This window comes from Lissotriton vulgaris, chromosome 4_1 (genome assembly GCF_964263255.1).
Source record: "Lissotriton vulgaris chromosome 4_1, aLisVul1.2, whole genome shotgun sequence".
Taxonomy (NCBI): domain Eukaryota; kingdom Metazoa; phylum Chordata; class Amphibia; order Caudata; family Salamandridae; genus Lissotriton; species Lissotriton vulgaris.
Window position 1 is genome coordinate 1702826307 of NC_141691.1, and position 20577 is coordinate 1702846883.

The 20577-nt window shown below is 46.9% G+C and overlaps 1 protein-coding gene across 1 annotated transcript in view; it reads right to left on the reverse strand.

The window, feature by feature from the left end:
• The window catches only part of PIP4P2 (phosphatidylinositol-4,5-bisphosphate 4-phosphatase 2), a 347658-nt gene that overhangs the window by 179593 nt on the left and 147488 nt on the right, over positions 1-20577 (reverse strand). Inside the window, exons 3-4 of the mRNA XM_086965980.1 lie at positions 18562-18668; positions 18090-18213 (exon numbers count right to left, since the gene is read on the reverse strand). Of these exons, the coding sequence (XP_086822106.1) occupies positions 18090-18213; positions 18562-18668 (231 nt within the window). The remainder of the gene's footprint in view (positions 1-18089; positions 18214-18561; positions 18669-20577) is intronic.

Sequence of the window (20577 nt, forward strand, 5' to 3'; positions counted from 1 at the left end):
GCGCAGAGATGCAAGAGCCCCCTTTAATGGAGTTAATAGAGCGTACGGGGGTAACACAATTTCGGAAACACAATTTGGATTCCGCAAATTTCATGGAACGGAAACAGCGCTCATTAAAGCAGCGGATGACATCCGATTAATCAGAGACCAAGGCGGCACAGCAGTATTGGTGCTCTTAGATTTATCGGCTGCTTTCGACACGGTTGACCATAAGATCCTAGTCAACCGTGTCGAAAAGATGGGCGTGCAAGGCCTGGCAAAAGATCTGCTGGCGTCTTTTTTAGCAGAGAGATCCCAGGCAGTTATTCTGGGCCAGTTTAAATCCGCTGAGTTATCACTGCCATGTGGGGTACCTCAAGGTTCATCCCTGAGTCCGACACTATTTAATATATATGTGTCGGACCTTGCAAATACCATCAAAGCACACGGGATGAACCTTACCTCATATGCGGATGATACACAGCTGATACTGGCTGTCAGAAATGATGGGGAAACAGTGGCTGAAAATTTCAAGACAGGTATGCTGGCCATTGGGAAATGGATGTCAGCAAACTGTCTGAAATTAAATTCCGACAAAACTTTTGGCCACCTCAGCCCTAGTTGGTCCCCAACCTGGTGGCCATCATCTTTTGGAGCCGCACCCAAACCAGTCACGTAAGTGAGAAATCTGGGTGTCATCTTCGATGACAATTTAAATTTCATGGCTCACGCCAATCAGACGGCCTCTACGGCTTTTTACAAGTTACGTCTGGTGAGGAAGATCCTCCCTTTTCTCCCTATAAATGTGGGAAAGACACTGATTAGTGCCTTGGTCCTATCAGCACTGGATTACTGCAATGGATTGTTTGCAAACGCTCAAGTTAGGATAATTAAGAAAATGCAAACAATCCAAAATGCAGCAGCCAGACTTCTCCTTAACATTCCTAAATTCAAACCTATAGCAGAATCATTGAGGAGTCTTCACTGGCTTCCTGTCAGGAATCGAATTAAATTTAAGACGTTATGTATCGTCTATAAGGCACTACACCATCAAGCGCCTCAATTCCTGTGTGACCATCTTGTCCCATATACTCCTACTCGAATGCTACGATCAGCAGGACAAAATGACTTAGTAGTGCCACGGACGAGGCTGGTCAACTGGGGAGACAGACGTTTCCTAGTTGCCGCCCCAAGATTGTGGAACACACTTCCACAAACAATAAGATCAAGTCCAAACATAATGTCCTTTAGGAAGAAATTGAAAACTTGGCTATTTAATCTCTGAAAAACTTTCCAAGCTCATATAGGAGGGTAATACAGTACAGCGCCGAGACGCCTGCGGGCAATTGTTCGCGCTCAATAAATGCTAAAAAATAAATAAATAAATAAATAACCGGGGGGGGGGGGGGGGGGGGGAGGGGGAGTACCCTCACAGTAAACGGGCCCTCTGAGGATGCACACTCTTACTGGAGGGCGTGGTTAATTGATAAGGATCTGACACCAGTTAGTGACCTTGCCGTAGGCCCAAATAGGATACGCAGAAAAGTAATTAATGTGTGATTATGTTAGATTCGGATAGGAAATACCTTATACTAGAAGTATGTTACGGTTAGCCATCTGATATCTGTATACATTAATTGCAATCAAATGTCATGCAATGTTTTCTGCGTAAATGTGTAAATATTGTTTTTCAATTTTATTTGATTTTATGTTTTAATAAATACGGCCTGGGGTTGTACAACCCTCGCCTCCAAAGAAATCCCTCATGTCCATTTTTAATAAATGTTGGTTAAGTACAAGGGGGGTCCCTGGCCATACTCACTAGCAATCAGAAATCACACTCCGAGTAATGAAAAGCTCAAGACGCCCTGAAATTCCTGCAGAATTATCCCTGGAATGAACATGAATTATCCACACATTTTTATGCCAGCCTAGTTTACACTGTTTACAACGCCATTTTACATTAATGTGCGTATTGACAGTGCTCTCAGTCACACGCTGCGACCTCATATTGTTATTAAATCAAAGTCACGATCCCCCTCCTGCAACTAACCTCCTTCAGTCTACAAACCCTCAATTAGGCCCCAGTCACGACCCCGGTTGTCTTTCCATGGATTTGAATACAACTCCACTCATTGATACTCCTCTAATAATCAGGGGTGACACTATAAACTATCCAGGCCCGAGTTAACAAAGCATACTTACTCTTTGATCGACTATCTGCTTGACCCAAGCCCCAACCTCTCCCAGAGCTGCCGAGCTAGGAAAACGCAATTTTAAAAGAAGCTGCTCTGAGTCTGTGCTTCTAAAGGGTCCTTTCATAGTATATGCTTCTTTTGGCTGTAAATCAAGGACCTCAACCATTTTCATTGCATTGCACGTTTCCTTGGACAAATGAGAAGACGCTTGGAATCGACTTGTCATGGTATACTTTGGATATTTGGCATATTTCGGAATAAGAGCCATTAGCTTTGAATGATGATGATTTTGTTAACTTTCGATGTCTCGCTCTAGTAAATCACAATCCCTCACCTGTGCCATTGGTTAGCCAGTGGACTGCGGTTGCCAGTTGAACGCATTCCAACCCAGGAACCTTGTTCTGAGACATGAGGCCATTGAAAATTAGGCCCGGATATACAATAATGAACTTGTACCTTTCCGTGCAGTCTAGTTGTGCAAAGTCGCTCGGCTGCTTCAACTCGAATAATCAATTTCCTAGCGCAAGCCATCAAAATAATTCAATTTTTTGTTGGAGGATGGGTGTTCTGCCTGGGACAGCCTGTTAACCAAACACCCCGGCGAGCTCACCCAGGCTGTTGTTCCCTTTCTAATTGCGAACGTAAATGTCTGGAGCGTGTTTGCAATTTAAAGGTGTAATTCGATTGGAAGTACACGATCCGCTTACAATTGGTATGAAACGACAAAGCCTGTACTAATAGTTAAATGGCCTTATTTTTTGGGCACATTCAACATACCCTGCAGTACCAAGGCCGCCCAAATGCATGTTTGCAGCTTTTTTTTTGCACGGATGTGCCCATGGTCACAGCATGTTTAACCCACGCCGGGACTCGAACCTGGTTCCTTCGTGGTATTTTAATCAAGATTAGAACATTGGAATGTTGGGAGCTCCATTGAAAACAATGGAGTGCTCCGGGCTTATAATGGCTGGTATAAGCCTGGAACTCCAACATTCCAATGTTTCTTTGTTCACAGCTCTGGCTGTGAACAAAGGGTTCAGAGAGCCTGAGGGGATTCCAATCCCCTCACGCTCCCAAAAGGCTTTGTTTTTTTTTTAGAACATTCAGTCCTCTAGTGACAATGTTCTAATAGCCTTATAGCCCTTCGTAGAAGGGCTATACCGCTATTAAAGTCCCTCTCCCTTGTTAAAGGCCCTCGCCTTCGGCTCGGGGCCTTGAACACTGGAGAGGGCCTTTAATAGCCGGTATAGCCCTCTACGGCGTTCTATAAGGCTATAGTAAGAACCCTGGTCTCCCAGTGATAGTCTAATGGGAGGCACGCAATGATCCAGACAAGGGGCAATCCGGCCCCCTTTCAGGAACGCTGACCTACAGGGGCGTCCGCAAGGAGGGGCAAGAAGGGGCACTTGCCCCCCCACCCCCTGGAGCGCCACTCCTTGCCCCCCCCGCCCCCTCGTGAGCGTCAGCCTGGGCTGAAACAGCTTCCCGGGATGGTGACCGTCTTATTTGCAGCCGCACCCGAGTACTTCACAGGTCTTTAAAAGACCATTTACGTGTTAACGAGGCTTTGTTGTTTTTTCACCCCTTCATCTCCACCCTGCCTATTGCTGGAAGAATAAGCAACCCCCCCTCACGCCCCCCCCCCCCAAATTTGGGTTCTAGTTGCGCCTCTGGTCTGGGACTAAATATATTTTCACCACCCCTTCTGCTGTGCTACTAATCCACTCCGAAACTGAAGCTAATTCTGATGCTTCTACCAGGCCAGAGAGTGGCATGCATTGTACACCACGGATCACTGGAATTTTTATGTGAGGCTAACCGGCTATGAGTAGGACTGTGATTGCAAGTGCAAGTAACAGTACTTGAGAGGCCGGTGGATGTACTCAGACATTTCCCGATGATCTGAGACTAACAAACTATATTGTGCACTGCTTACTAGTGCCAATTATTTTGTACCAAAGCTTTCTGATGGAGCGCATGTTCTCTTTCCGTTGAATCCACTGCTCTGAGTGCTGACACAAGGGCCAAAAAACGACAGCTGCTGTCTGATTGTGAGGAAGGGGTGTCTACTTTCCAGATCATTGGGGGTACTTCTCAGTCCTTGTACTGGATGTGACTTAATTACTGTACAATGTGCACAAGCTACATAAAACCAGGAAGAATATGTTTCTTTTCGATCCACCCACTCTTCATTTCTCTTTTGGTCTTCTTCTAGTACTGTTTCCAGGGCTATTTCCAGTACTTCATTTGTAAAAAAGTAAATAAATAGGTTTAGGGACCCAATGTTTTTTTTTTTAGACGCTGCCAGCAGCACTGCTGAACACCAGGTTGGCCAAATACCAAGGCTGCTTACTCTCGATTCCAGCTCACGCCTCTTCTGTTCACCACCTTACACTTCTCTTTCTTCGAGTCTTGCCCTTTCTTTTTCATCTCTGCTTTATGAACCCAGTTCATAAGTGGGGACTCTTATTTTGGTATTCGGTGAAGGTACGCAAACCTTCCATGAATCTCCTCTCAAAAGTTGATCAGCATACCACCCCCAGCATCCAAAACTAACCTGTGCTGTGTCTGCGGTGCGATTCTAACCCCACATTGTCACCTCCAGCCATGTGGCCGTGTCACCCCATTGGGGGGGGGGGGGGGTTCAAAAAATCACCTGGCTACCTATTGGCCAAGTCTTTTCACGCCACCTTTGGAGTGCACTCTTGCCCAAGGAGGGGTAAAATCCCCCTTTGTTGCTGGGCGCACTTAGGCAGCACAAACTGGCTTTTTCCGGGTCTCCGCCAGCCATTATGGCACGAGCCCGTGAAGCCCCCTTCGGGGGTAGCCTCTCCTAAATCAGAGGTAGGTCAGAATGTGAAGTTAATAGAACTCAGACTGATATCTGGGAATTATACTCAAGATTTCAAGTGGATCTCCCCGAAAGCTGAAAGTAAGTAAGTAATATCTGCAAAAATGTTACCAACAATATCATATGTCAGCATTGCTTTTGGTGAGCAAAAGAATGATGGATTTAACCCAGATCCTTGTGACTGGGGTGAATTTTGCATTGTCCAGCATTCCGTCCATCAAATGTTTCTTTGTGCTCACTGCACCACTGGATTCACGTTAGCCTGGGTGATGAATGGTGACTCCCTGAAACCGGTCCCAGGATGCTCGTTTCTGGTCCAGGGAGGTCCTGGCTTGGCAGTTCGGGCTGGACTGTTCCCATAAGGAACAGGGTCAAGACTGATTTGCAAATGGCTGGGTCCAAACTGGGGTGGTGTGGTGATCAAAAGAAAGATGGATTTAACCCAGATACTTGTGACTGGGGGCAAATGATTGCATTGTCCAGCATTCTGTCAATCAATTGTTTCTCAAGCATTGCTTTACATGGCAAAGATGCAAATCTAAGTAACCACCTACAAAAATGTTTTCCAACTGCCACATTCTGCTTCCCCTGGCGCAAGTCCGGCTAGAATTTGGGTTGACTAATGAAACGACAGGGAGAATGTACTCCACAATAAAGGTCTGGTAAAGACTCAAACAAAATATAGGGCGTTCCGAGCTCAATGAAGCACTGTGGACTGAACTTGGAAAAGAGATTAAAAAAATCAGCGTTTTATTAATACTTGCAAAAAGCATTAACAACTAAAAGTTTGGAGGAGCTGTGGAATAAGAACCTGCCATTCATAACGTTCAAACAAGTCATAAATAAAGCTGCTAAATTTCACTCTCTGTTAACAGATAAAAACATCTTCTCTCATAGATCTCACGCTTGAATGGTGATCAATAATTATAATACCCTTACACCAGCAGCCTACCTAAATCTTACCTTTTCAGCATACCAATGCGGCCCCCAGGGGAAGTGAAGGTCGCAGACCAGTCTTCCCCTGGGGAATTTGCGCAAAGACTGGAAGGACAAGGTGGGGGTGGGATTAGAGGGGCAAGGGGAAGGGGCGGGATCTGGAAAAACTTAAAGGGTGTTGGGAGTGGAGAAACAGCCTCTTTCTAACACCTGAGCACCACCGGGTAGGACATAGGAAAACTGTCTTAGGAATACTTTTTGGTCGGTAGGTGGGTGGTTGGGGGCAGGGGTCGATTTGTCGATCAGCCGGGAGTTTTGTTTTTGTAGCTGCGGTTTTCAGGGTGGTGTGCGGGGAAGTTTTCTGGGGGCTCTGATGACCTGCTAGGGTCTGCTGCCTGCGGTGCGGGGCAGAGAGGGCCGGTGGGAGGGGCTGCAGTCGGTGTGCTCATCGGGCAGGTGACGGGGGTGGTCTGCGGGCATGTGAGGGGGTCGCTGAGGTGTTGGGCAGTGTCGTCAGGCGCATTCTGGAGATATGGCAGCGACTAGTACGGTGAGGGCACCCAGCTTTTGGCATCCGGTATGAGTTTTTGGTGAGTGGCAGGTCCTGTTGTGCGTTCTCCCGCCTATGCGATACACGCTGCCTTTGACATGCCTTGCCTGTGGGAGGTGGGGCGGCCATGTGGCGCACGCGGACTGGTGCTGGGCAGGAGGCGGCCCCTTGGCGGGCGGGGCGCGCGGCGTGATTCGTTTTGGCCGGGACTGGTCGTGTCTGGGAGGGAGGACCGGCGGCTAACGGCGGGCTCAGGCACAACTCAGCCCGATACTGGTGGCGAGCTGGCTGCCTTGGAGGGCGGTGGGGGGACTCGGAACAGGGTCAGCTGCATCATACGTGGGCCCGATCTCGGCGTGGCGGGGGCCACTGCTGCACAGATTAGAATGTATGGGCCCACTACCGCGGACCGACACTCCTTTGGGGGGGGGGGGGGGGGGGGGGGAATATGGGGGGGCACATGTCGGGAGGCGGCGTGGGGAAGGCCCAGGGGGCTGAAATGCATATTCTTCTCCTGCATACAGTGAATCCAATGGATATAAGTGGAAGTATTGGATGATCTATTCCAGTCATGGTGAATGACACCACTGGAGTGCGTCTATGCTAGTTATTGCGGGGGCCTTGCTTAGGGGGTTGCTGAGTGGGAGGGCCATTGGGATGCGGTCGGGGCACACAGGTGGTGTTTTTTGGGGCACTATGAGTAGGGGTGAGGGACAGCCAGCACGGCGCGAGGCCCAGCGGTGTTCAGGCTTCACCTGGTTGGAGCGATCCGGTGTGTGTGTGTGTGGGGGGGAGGGGGGGCAGGGCAGGGAGCCAGGACTGGTATTGTTCCGGCAGTAAAGGGGATGCCAGCGGGGCGCACGACGGCCTCAGGACGCTGGCCGGAAGCAGTAGGGGTGTCCGCGGCGGACTGCCCCTCCAACGTGGGATCGCGCACCATGAACATTTCTGCGATATGGAATTTGTTTGGGAAGTTTCGACCAAAGTGTGAGTGACAGTTGGCATGCGGCATGGAGGTCTGCGGATGTGTGGGGGTTTGTGGACATGGATGTGGTGGGATGCCGTAGAGGTAGGGAGTGGGTTTGTGGAATGAAAGATGCAGTGTGAATGGGACAGCGGTTGAGTGGGGTCGCCATGGAGGGCGGGAGGGGAGGGTTCCAGGTAACTGGACTGTTTTGTGTTGCTCTAGGAGACAAGTACGGCTGCAGACAAGTGCAGGGGGATGATGACGACGACGGGGAACACCAGCACCTGAGCAAGAGAAGGAGGTCATGGACGGACTCTCCGGTACGGGTTTATGGATGGGGCAATGGAGGGGGGAGCTGCACGGCCGGAGGGTCTACGGCGGGTTGGCGGGGGTGCATTGGGCGGTGATGGAGGAGGGTGGATAGAGGTGCTGCGACGGCAGGCTGCTGGAGAACTGTTTGGGGGTCGAGTGACGGGTAGAGGACTGATGGGAGCACGCCACTTGCTGGATTAGAATGTTAGGTAATGATGTTTATCAGTTCAGCATGGTTGAAATTCTTTACCAGGGGTCACGGGGCATTCTCAGAGCGAGAGGCGCGCTGGGGAGCCTGAGGTGCCGGCTGCCACGCAAGCAGTTATGGGTGGAATAAGCGACAGGGGGGGGCCGTACACACACTGTATGGGCCTTGCCCGCAGCTGAGGCATGCTGACAAACTGGTTGCCATTAGGCTGGGTTGACTTACAAAGCAGAGATTTGGTTAATCCACTGACGTGCAGGGGATCGATGAGGCTAGGAAGTCCATCTCGGTTATTTGAGGCCATGGGTCCATGGCGCTCAATTGCGTATGTGAGAAAGCCGGGACTCTGGCGCAGATGCAGGAATTGTTCTGGTGGTGGTGGCGGAGGGGGGGTTGCACGGGTCCAAGGACACCAGAGCGGGTTTAGGCGGCTGCGATGGGGGCCCGTCCCGCAGGGGCTGGGGACATGGATGGCTGACACTAATGCCGCAGGTGCTGAAGACGGGCGTACGAGTGGTATGGCTTGAGGTTTGCGCTGTAGTGTGAGACGGGTTTTGACTGATACGCTGTTCACCTGTTATTTATTTATTTAAGTACAGTTTTTTATAGCAGTGGCTGGACCCGTGGGTATCAGAGCCCTCTACACACACACTTTACCGAAAAGAGGATGGCTAAGGGTGTGAAGCGCGTGGGGCTCTGGGATGTAGGCGGCTTTACAGCATGTCGGGTCTGAGAGTACTACACATGAGGGGGGTTTTAGGCAGGGTGTCTGGCGAGGATTTTTTTGTGGGCACGCAGAGTGTGAGGCCAAATGGTGCAGCAGAAGGCATGTACGCATCAGGGTATGAGCAGGTATGGTTTTTGGATGTGTGGTGCAGGTGGAGACGGCGCGCGTTGCAGTGGCCGAAAGACTCTGGCAATATACTATTCTCAAAAGTTACAGGGGCCCTGGGAGTCCGTTAGTTTCCCCCTGGAGGTGGGTTGCTCTGGTCAATGTGGAACAGCGGCTGAATAAGCGGTGCCTAGGGTGACTGGTGTTCTGGCACCTGGCGTGCTTTGGGGTATATAATGGGGCACATGATTCTCAAGCAGGGCGACTTTGGTGCTTTTGAGGCGCGTTGTGAGGTTGGTGTGTCTGGGTGACCGGCATTGGGGTGAGGTTTAGTGGTTAAGGTTGGGGGGCAGTGTTTAAGGGCACCAAGATTATTGGCTTGAGATTGAAGGCGTAGTTCTGGGGGTGTTGTCTTCTGTGAAGGTGGAAGGTGGGATTTCATTTCTGCAGGTCGTTCTAGGCTTCATGCGGAGGCCGGGCTGTTGGGTTGGGCTGCCTACGGTGGTGCACAATTGTGCGTTATGGGGGCGGCCGCAGCGGTGGCAGATGAAGTGCCCTGGGGGGGTTGAGGGGGGGAGCGGCTGCAGGTTCAGGGCTACGGGTGTACGACAAGGTGTTTCTGTGACGTTGTGGCGACTGGACACTTGCCAAACAGGGGCTAAGGGATGAGGGATACACTTCATGTAGGACTAATTATTCGTTTCTACTACAGGAGTTGAGAGTGGAGCAGGACCCAGGCGGTCGCCTGGCGGAGGTGGCCCCTTCTCCTGGGCATGGACTGACTGAGGAGGCGAACTAGCCGGTTTGCACAAAGGCTGTACAATGATGAGGAAATCTGCGGGATGTATTTGGGGGTTTGTGGCCTGGACGGTTGACAATGTGTTATAAAAAATAAGGAGTTGCCCCGATCTGAGAATACAGGTGGGAGACAGACGTATGCTGGGATATCGTGGGTATGGCTTTATTCTATAATACATGGAGGGGGACATGGTGCGGGACATGGTGCAATGAAGCGGATAATGGGGGCGATTTGGTCACTGGGATGACTTTGGGCCTTGCAGCAGAGTGAGTCGAAGGGAGAGGAGGCTATTGACAGACGCAGGTACAGGTGAGAGGGATTGCGCAGGGATCTATGGGGGTTCCCTGGTTGGCGGTACTTTGGAGGGGTGGTGAGTCACATACGGGCGGATCCACCCCTCAGGGGGGGAGAACAGTACACGGGTGACTGATAGCGGAGGCAATGAAGGTAATTCAACAGAGGATGCTCGGAGGGCAAGCAAAGGTGAGAATGGGGAGAGAAAGGAGGTCACCGAGTGAATGGGGAAGAGCCAAACAGGTGAGATGGTTTTGAGAAGGAGGAATGGAGAATGAGTCGGAATGGGGTGGGGAAAGTATATTTTTGCATTCATGTACATTGTAATAAAGTCTAAAGCATTGCAATCTTGTCCTAATAAAATGGCCTTTTCCGCTTCAAGTAACAGTGTGCAGTGTGGTTCTTGCGCAAAATAACCTGCGAATGGCATTACGCTTCAGAAAGTTCTTGTCCATAGCGGACCAACAGAGCTGGGTATACAAAGGGTCAACAACATGCTGTCTCTGCAGCAGCAAAAAACAAGATTTTATACACGTAATATGTATTTGTCCGAAACTACAGTCAGCCCGATCCACGCTACTACATTGATAGAGGAATAAGGTCCTTTAGAGTTGCTATAATGAAAAGACTAGAACCAACAGATCAACAAATGATTAGTAAGCTGCCCAAATTCCTGAGACATCACGATCGAGGTTGTAAACTTATATGTTAGTCAGTGGTTGTAGCCATATTAAATTCTATAAGGAAATTAATTGCATAAGCGAACGATGAAAGCTAAATTTAGTTTTTAACAATTTGGAAGTATTATCTTTATATTGTCTTTTAAACTGAAATTTTATTTGAATTTTATTAAGGTTTTATTTAATTAAACAATAAACTATTGACTATAGGTCTGAGAGAGCAAAAGCAGTTAGGACACAGATTTGGGAAAGCATTATACAATTCATGGGAACTCTCTATCAGATCATATTTTGGGTTTGTCTTAGATTAGAAAGTAAAATTCTCAGAATGAATGGATAGGATCATCAATACTATTACTGTTAAAATTGTTAGAATTACATTTGTCTTGGTTGCCATAAATTGTTACTAGGCTACGAAAATGTATTGGGATAACCTAGAAATTCCATCTATCCCAAATAACTTTAATCTGGATACTACATTCAGAGAAGAACTATGAATTCTGAATAAATACGAAACATTCTCTGCATCAGTGCTGTACAATAAATACAACTGAAATGTGGATCTTTCTGATTCACAGACACTATCATACCGTGCTTTGTTACTAAAAGTGGCGTATAAAAAAACAGCAAGTTTCTAAAAACTGTTGTTCATACTGCTGCCTGGAATTCACAGAGGTATTGAAAATTGGTCTCTGAAGACCAGGGAGACTACTGTAATTTCTGGACATTAATGCTTCAGTATAGTGAATCCTTCTACCTTTTGACACATCTAGTATTGGTTATTGTGGAAAATACTTAGAATACTGAGATGGCGGAAATATTTCATAAGCAGTGTCGTAATGGCGCAGCAGGTTCAACCTTTATTTGTAATGCCATGATTAAATCTGCTCCAACTGGTGGGCCACAGACCTGGATTGAATGGTGGTGCCGATTTAGAAGCGGAGTTGTTGCAAGGCAAGCATCTTATATTTGATATTGATCTTCCAATCAATGAATACATCACTAAGAAACATTTGACAGCCAAGTACCAGCTCTCCCTCCGGACCAAAGTGAAACCGTTTCTTCTAGAAACCAATTACAAAACAACTGTGCAAGACTTCATACTTTCCCTCTTGGATGGATGAAACAGTGCTAAATGAACCCCCAGCCTAGCAGCCCTGAAAGGCATCCTACATACTGTTGCATGTCTTGTTAAGGGTCTAAACTAGTTCAAACACTTCATTCCCACATTGGGAGAAGTACACTTGCTCATTCTCCAGGCTTGTATCCTGTTCAAGGACAGCTGCAACACCAAGAGAATCCTACACTATTCCTCAACATGCCTGGACAAGAAACTACCCAACTATGCAGATAGCACTTCACCAGGATATCATCAAACTGGAGACAAAATGAAGCAAGAACTAAACCAAACAGAAAAATATTAGCCTTACAGCCCAGAATGTGGAATAATAACACTAATCAAATTTGAATAGCAGAATCTGCCATTCAAAAATAAACTGAAAACATTGCTTCAAGTTTGCCCATGGAGCTCTAGAACCTCCCTATTACCTGGCACAAGCAAACAACTGAATCATTCTTTGGGCTCTTGCCTGTGTTCAATCATCAGTGCTGTCACTTGAGATGTTCATGAGTGATGTCACTGACCATGTCATGAGTGATGCAATATGTGAGGTAATAAGCAGTGCATTGTGGGGCGTAAGTTATAGTAAGCTATAACTCCTGAATTTCTATGGTTCTGTGCTTGTGAAATCTGCACCTAACTAGAACGCCCCTTTAACCTTTGTTTTTTTCCAGTGAATTTTGAAATTTTTTTAATGTTATTTCCCAACTACAACATCCGTGTAATCTTAGTTTTTTCCAGTGAATTTCAAAGATTTATTAAATTTTATTTTCCAACTGTAACCTGTAACCTGTAACCTTTGAGAGCGGGTGTGTGAGTAGCTGTAGGTCAGTGAGTGTGTGGCAGTATGGGTCAGTGAGTGGGTGCGTGAGTGGCTATATGGGTCTGTGAGTGGCTATATGGGTCTGTGAGTGGGTGTGAGCGTGGATGAATGGGTTGGGGACTGGGTGCTTGAGTGGCTGTATTGGTCTGTGACTGTGTGTGTATGTCTGTATAGGTATACGAGTGGGAATGTGAGTAGATTTGAGTCGGCGAGAGGGTGTGTGAGTGGCTGTATGGGTTTGAGAGTGGGTATGTGAGTAGCTGTGATTGTGTGTGAGTGGATTTGTGAGTGGTTGCATGTGTGTGTGTGAATGAGTGTATGGGCCTGTGAGTGGGTGTGTGATTGGCTGTCTGGGTCTGTAAGTGGGTATGTGGTTGATTTTGTTTGTGTGTAAGTTGCAGTATGAGTATGAGGGGGTATGTGAGTGGCTTTGTGGGTGTGTGCATGTATTAGTGACTGTTTGTATGGTTGGGTGTGTGAGTAGGTGTGAGGGTCTGTGAGTAGATGTGAGAGTGGCAGAATGGGTGTGTGAGTTGGTGTCTGAGGGTCTGTGTGAGTGTGTAAGTAGCTGTGGGAGTGAACTGGGCCGGAACGGAACCTCACTTGCCACTTTATCAAAAGTCCACAGTTTTGCTCAAAATATCAACCCAACTAGAGTACTTTCTACTGGTTAATTAGTAAGTGCTAACTCATTATCTAAATATCTAGTGCATATTCTACACTACAGCTGCATAATGCACCAGGAGGAAATGTCTCCAGTGAACTTCTGTGTGTTGAATTTAGTCAACGTGATTGTTACTCAAGCGTGTTCTCCCAGAAATCTGGGATAACATGAATTCTCCTAAAGAGAAGATAAGAACACTACAAAGAGGTGAATTTCTACCAAACATGGGTATTTCCTCTTAACTACATAAAGTAAGTGCTTCTTTGTTGGGTGGAGATGTCCTCGTGTTCACTGCATCAAGAAGGCATCCCCAAAATTGGCGGGAAAGGCACTGGGGGACCTTTTGGTAAGCTGCCCATCTGGCAAAAGGCGGGAAGACCTTTTGCATACTACTAAAGTGAATGGGGCGGGGCCAAATAAGCGAGTCTTCCAGGTGATTTTGAACATTTGTATACTCAAGAGTAATTTAAAGGTGAGAACCATGGACTCTGCTCTCACCAGGAGAGGACAAGAATCAACCCACTCGCCACAGTCACTACAGATTGCCTCAAAAGAGCAACAATGCATTTATCGAACTGAAGTTTTCAGATCGTTTTTGAATGGGGAACTGCTGAGAAAAAAAACTTGCTTTGCCTTTGTCTAGCCCAGTAAGTTAGGATAATTTGTCCTTCACAGAAGTGGAGCTTCAACTGGGGCACCTGCTATGGTTATATTTGTAAGTGCTTGTCGTTGAGGTTTAATTCTGTGAAATGAGCATCAGAACCCAAAAGGATCCTCACATGCCCGTTTGTCCAACAAGAGTCCACAGTTTTACAAAAAATGTCTACCCAACTGGAGTACTTTCCACTTGTTAATTAGTAACTGCGACCTCACTGGGTAAATGTCCAGTGTGTATTCTATACTACAGCTGCAGAATGGACTACAGGGAAATGTCTCCAGCGACCTTGTGTTCGTTTCGGCAATGTGATTGTTCCTCATGCATCATTATCCAGAAATCTGTGATAACATGAATCTTCCTATAGAGAAGACAACAAGACTACAAAGAGGTAAATCTCCACCAAACAACTGTACTTTCTCTTACCTATATGAAGCAAATGCTTATTTGTTTGGTGGAGATGCCCTCATATTCCTCTGCATTAAGAACACATCAAAATCGGCGGGAAACACACCGGCGGACCTCTTCTTAAGCTGTCCATCATCCTGGTAAAAGTAGGGAACACGTTTGCATACTACTAAGGTGAATGGACGGGTCCAAACAGGTAAGGTTCTAAGTGATTTGCACATTTGAATACTCGTAGTAATGCAAGGGGAGAACGATGGACTCTGGTCTCACCAGGAGAGGCCATGAAAGAACCCCTTGTCACAGTCACTACAGATTAGCTCAGATAGATCACTAATGTATTCCCCTTCACCTTTACCTGGAATTTCAGATCGGTTTTGGATGTGGATTTGTAGGGAAAACACATACTTTGCCTTCATCAAGCCCAGAAAGTTAGGATTATTTGTCCCTTACAGAAGTAGAGCTTCAACTGGGGCACATGCTACATTTATATTTGCAAGTGCTTGCCGTTAAGGCTTTATTTCTGTAAAATGAGCAACAGGGCCAGAATGGAACCCAACTGGCCCATTTACATAAGTCCAGAAAATTGGGGCCGTGGGGGAGTGGGGCGAAGAGGGCCTAATGCCACTGCGGTCCCTGCCGTCTCCTCACCTCCAGCAGGAGACGGATTACTCCTGCGCGCACGGAGCAGCCAAACATTTGGCTCCCTGCTTGCAGGAGCAATTCCGTCATCTGTTTTTCCTGCCCAAAACAAATGAAAAGTCCGCTCCCAGAAAGTGGTAACAGTTCTCCTTTCTCCCACCTACTTACAGTTTGCTCTTCCTTGAGGGGAGCAAGTGACCGCAAACTACTATGTCCAGAGGGCAGGCACCTCAGGATATAGGGATGGCCCACTTCCGCCTTCAAAATATAACTAAGCCTTGGTAAGGTGTTGGTGGTCCCCAGGGCAGTAAATGGAGGGCTGTGCAGACCCAACCCTACACCAATATATTAATTTGGGCTGGCCCTGGGGAGGTGGTAGTCCCTGGGGCCAATATTGACAATGGGAAGCAGGGCAGCATGCAACCTCCCTCTCCATAATATATATTAACATATGTCCCCTGGACTTGGCCCACCCAGAGGCTAAAATACAAACAAGTGCAGGAGATCATGCTTGTTTTTTGTCCAATTTTGCCACAACTTCACAAATTCGCCGCAAAATCATGGCACAATTCAAAAATACTTTTTGGCCCAGGCAGAGATCCTGTGAGAGGCCAGCATCAGGACCAGGGGTTCAGGATATTCCTATCCTGCCCCCTTTTTTTTATTTTTTATTTTTTGGGGGAACTTAGCGGAGTCTGAGTCCCAAAATTGCCGCCAACACTTCCCGATTGAGAGCATTGTGCCCTCGCTTGCTCACAGCGGAGCAAAATTAGTTTGACAGAGAGGGAGCTGGATGTCAGTAGCTCTCTCTCTCCGTCACAGTAATGCAGGCTCCCGCAGGAGGCAGGGAACCAGCAGGGACCAAAGAAGCCTTGATGCTCCCTCTGCAGTCCCTTAACTGTACTAAGTGGGTGCCCTGGAGGGTACCAGAGCTCCCACACTACAAGCCGGGCCCCGGGGGATGGGGTACCAGGGCCCGAAATAGGACTGAAGTGGGGCCGCATGGCCCCCCTCCTGTTATTTTAATTTTTTTAAGAGGCTGGGTACAGGGGGATGGGGGGATGGGGTGTCCGGGGCCCAATTCAGCCCAGGTAAGGGAGGGGGGACAAGCAGTCTCCTCACGTAAAAAAAAAAATTGAAAATAATTCAAAGCAGGACCAGCAAGTCACCAGAGGCCTCTCTCCCTTTCTCCACTACTCTTAAAACATGCCCCCTGGCACACTGGTGGTTTTGGGATGAAGTCCACTTGGAAGCCTTGGGGGCCATGAACTTCTTCTGTTTACCTCCACTAAGTCCCAGACAGCAGGATTACCAAGAGGTCTTCAGAGGCAATGCCCCTTTTCTCCACCACTCTGCAAATACGCCTCCTTGCGCACAACTGTTTGCCGGAGGAAGTCCTCTTACATGCTGAAGGACCTTTGGGTGCAAGAAGCCCTTCTGGTACTTCCAGTACGTCCTACACAACAGGGTTCCTGTGATCTGGTCAGAGGCCTCGCTCCCTTTCTCCAACACTCTGCATATGTAACTACTACTTAAAAAAACACAGAAATTCACTGAAAAATCCAAAGGTTATAGGGACGTTATAGTAAGGATATAGAATTTAAAAAAGAATTCACTAAAAAAAACAAAAAAAACGAAGGTTACAGGGACGTTATAGTTAAGACTGACATTTCACTCGTACAAAACCACAGAAATTCAGTAGTTATAGTTACCTCAGCTAACTATAACTCACGCCCCCGCAATGCACTGCTTATGACACCACATATTACATCACTCATTACATGGTCACTGACATCACTCATGACCTCTCAAATGACACCACTGATGACATCCTCCAGTGAGTCGAAGTGTTTTCCAAAATGTACTTAATAGGGAGTATAGAAAAGTGAGTGGGTATGTGAGAGAATGTAAACATGAGTGAATGGGTGTGTAGGAGTTTTTGTATGTGTGAGCGACTGGTGGGTGAGTAGGTGTGTGAGTATGCATATGGCTTAGTGAGTATCTGTGTATGTGGTAGCAATGGAGAATGAGTGGGTGTATGTGTGATTGTTCCAATGTGTCAGTGGCTGTAATGTTGAATGAGCAGGTGCATAACAGAGTCCATGGGTGAGTGAACACTTATGTAAGTGTCTCTATGGTTGAGTGAACAGGAATATGAGTGGCTGTATGGGTATGTGAATAGGCGTGTAAGTGGATAGATGGGTGACTGAGTGGCTGTGCGAGTGACTATGGAGAGTTAATGATTATGTAAGTGGCTGTATAGGCGAGTGAGCACAGGTGTTGGTATATGTATAAGGTAGTTGGTGTGTGAGTAAATGTATGAGTGAGTCAGCAGCTGTGTGAGTGACTGTATGGGTGAGCAAATAGGTGTGTGAGTCATAGTATGGGTGTATGAGTGGGCGTTTCAGTGTCTTTGTGCATAACTAGATGCCCGAGTACCTCTATTGGTGACTGTGTAGGTGCATCAATAGGTATATATGTGACTTACTGGTTGCATTAGTGGCTGTATGGGAGAGTTGATGTAGGAGTGCTTCTTTGGATCAGTGAGTAGGTGTGTAATTGTTGGTAAGTGTCTCAATGCGTTTGAGTGGTTGTGCGGGATTGGGTGAACGAGATCCTGTATTAGGAATGCAAGTGGATATCGGAGTGTTTCTATGGATGAGGTCATCTGTGAGGTCATTTGAGATGCAATGAGTGATGTAATATGTGAAGTCATAAGCAGTGCATTGGGGGCATGATTTATGGTTAGCGGAGGTAGCCATAACTGCTGAATGTCTGTGGGTTTGTACGAGGGAAATCTCAGCTTAACTAGAACGTCCCTGTAACCTTTATTTTTTTCAGTGAATATATATGTATCAGTCATCACCATGTCCAATGTGTGGTAAAGTACAATGATGTAATATTAGGCATTGTAAAGGTCAATGCTTTGAAAATATGCATAGAAAACGCTTGCATTGTAATGGCACTTTATTTAGGAAAGAGTACAGGCTAGCAGGCAGAGTAATATAGCAGCAGAATGCCAGGTAACAGAGACCCCTTAATGCTGGAGTAGAAAGCTTCTTTAAAAAGGGAACTAAATACATTGCTGGATATCAGACCAACATCAATAAATTGGATCAGGTACAAACTGCCATTCAAAACAAGTGTTTATTCCTGTGACTGGCTTGAATTACCTACCAGAAAGGTATTTCCACAGTGTCCGCACACTACTCTGGTACCTTCCGGCTCCACTGGCAGTGCCGACTGTGCTGGCTGTTCCTCTGGAATTAGTACCACTGGGCCAAGGTTAATGATGCGTCTGCTGTGGAGAAAGCATTTAAATCATTCTTTCCAACTTACTGGAGCGGCAATGAACAGCGGAAGCAGAGATGGAAGCAAATGGCATTTGTAGAAACTAAATTTAGCTCAGACACCACCATGCACACATTTGCACAATTGCAGCATTAGCAGCTTTTACAAAAAGTAAATAATGCAGTAGCAGCCCAAAACAAAAATCAGCCATTCTGGCTCCTTCCTGAAACTAAGACTGACACAGACCTTTTAATACAAGTAGGACAGCAAGGATGCAGGAATGGCCAAAAGGGGTCCTTATATAATGAATGAAAGATGACGGAGTTTATACTTTAGATCCACCACCTTTGGCACATACCAGTTAGGTCTTGGGCATCCTATTCGCCGTGACGTATCCTTACAGATAAGCAGACAATTACAAGGGCAGCGGACGTATTTCTTGCCTGGAGGTGGGTTTTTGATGGGCTGTAACAAGAGAAAGCATAGAGGTGAATTTAAATATACTGCATTTTCCATCGCCAAAGAACCCCGATAGACTACTTTGAATCGGAAAATATTGCATCACAAAAGACCTTGTATTTTTTAGAATTGGAGTGATGCTGGTGATTTGGTGTAGTGTGACCCAAGGTCCATGGTCTACGTGACTAGGCATATGCTCTGATACTAGACGGAGTCTGTTCAAACTAAATTAGTAAGGAGAGTGTTGTATTTGAAAGATACCCTCTTGTTATGCAGGGGTCAGGTAGCCAGTTCATGTAGATTAACAAGTTGTAGGTTTATTAAAGAAGATATAGCTTAGGTTACTGGACTACAGGTTACAAGTTACATGGTAAATACCCCACCATAAACAGCATCCTCACCCCTCATCCCACTCTCTCTAACGGCCACTCTTCCAGGCACTCATCAACATTCCACGACATCACACACTGGCTGAGCAGCAGGGAACAGAGAATCTATAAAGGGGATCCATTACAACTAACAGCAAAAATAATAAAAACACAAAAGGAAACCGAAGATAGAAAATATTAAAAATTATAAGTCCTATAAATGATTCAAGCCCTATAAATTATTCAGACTGGTCAAATAACAAAATCTTCAGCACTTGCCGTCCTGCTGTGCACATTCGCTGGACCAGTGACACACAGTTAACGCATCCTCTACTGCACACTTTCATATTGGCAGGAATAGGTAAATACATGCCAGGACCAGGGAAATGCACACGCCCTCTACGGCACACACATTTGAGAAACATACTACACGCTCCCCTTCTACTGCATACCTTGCAGGCCCATGGAACAAAAACACCCTTACTGCATACTCTTGCAGGATTAGGGACTAGCACTGCACGCCCGTCCCCTAATGCATAGTCTTGCAGGACCAGGGATAACCACACTCTAACAGGTCTTCTACTGTGCACCTTCGCGTGTCCCAGGTCACATTTCGTACACTTACCCACTACAGCATACTCGTTCAGCACCACGGACAATTACACTACAACGGGCCTTCTATTGCCCATCTTTGCAGGACGAAGGTCACATTTAAATCACTCACCCTCTACTGCGTAACCATTCCACAGGCAGCCGCGGCCCGGCCCGTGGAGGGAGTTTCGGTAGGGCAGAAAGGCGGGGCAGGGGAGGGGCAGGGTGGGGGGTGCTACAAACCGAAATATGGATAATTGGAGGCAAGTAAACAATTTAAATAATAAAACTAATTTCTTAGCACGCGCTGCATCGCATTTTGCGATGCAGGGCTCGCTACGAAATTAGTTGTATTTATTAAATTGTTAACTTGCATCCAAATATTCATATTCCGGTTTTTAGCCCCCCCCCCCCCCCCCCCCACCCTGCCCCACCTTTCTGCCCCACCGAACTCCCTCCACGGGCCGTGGCTGTCCACAGGACCAGGGACACAAAACACTGACTCGGCCATACCCCACTAGGAGCAGCGTTCTCACTTCTCACACCCATTTTCTCTAACTGACACTCCTACAGACACTCACCAACATTCCATTACATCACACGCTAGCTGAGCAGCAGGGAACAGAGAATCTTTAGAGAGGATGCATTACAACTACCAGCAGGCTAGAACAGAGATACTTCAGCATTTTCTCAGACATCCACAAAATCATTAATAAAGAAAATATAAATGAAAGAATTGTAACTAAAAATCGGATGGTATTAATAAGGTGAACCAGAAATATAGGATGGATAATAACGAAATGTGACACAAAATTTCAAGTTAGGCAGCAGCTCATCCACTCATTTTAACGACTTTAGCGGGTTCCTCTTTAAAATGTTACAAGGCGACAAAAGAGAATAATTACTTCCCTATCCAGAAATCCGCAAATGCTAAATCAAAGACGCACGAAGTGAAA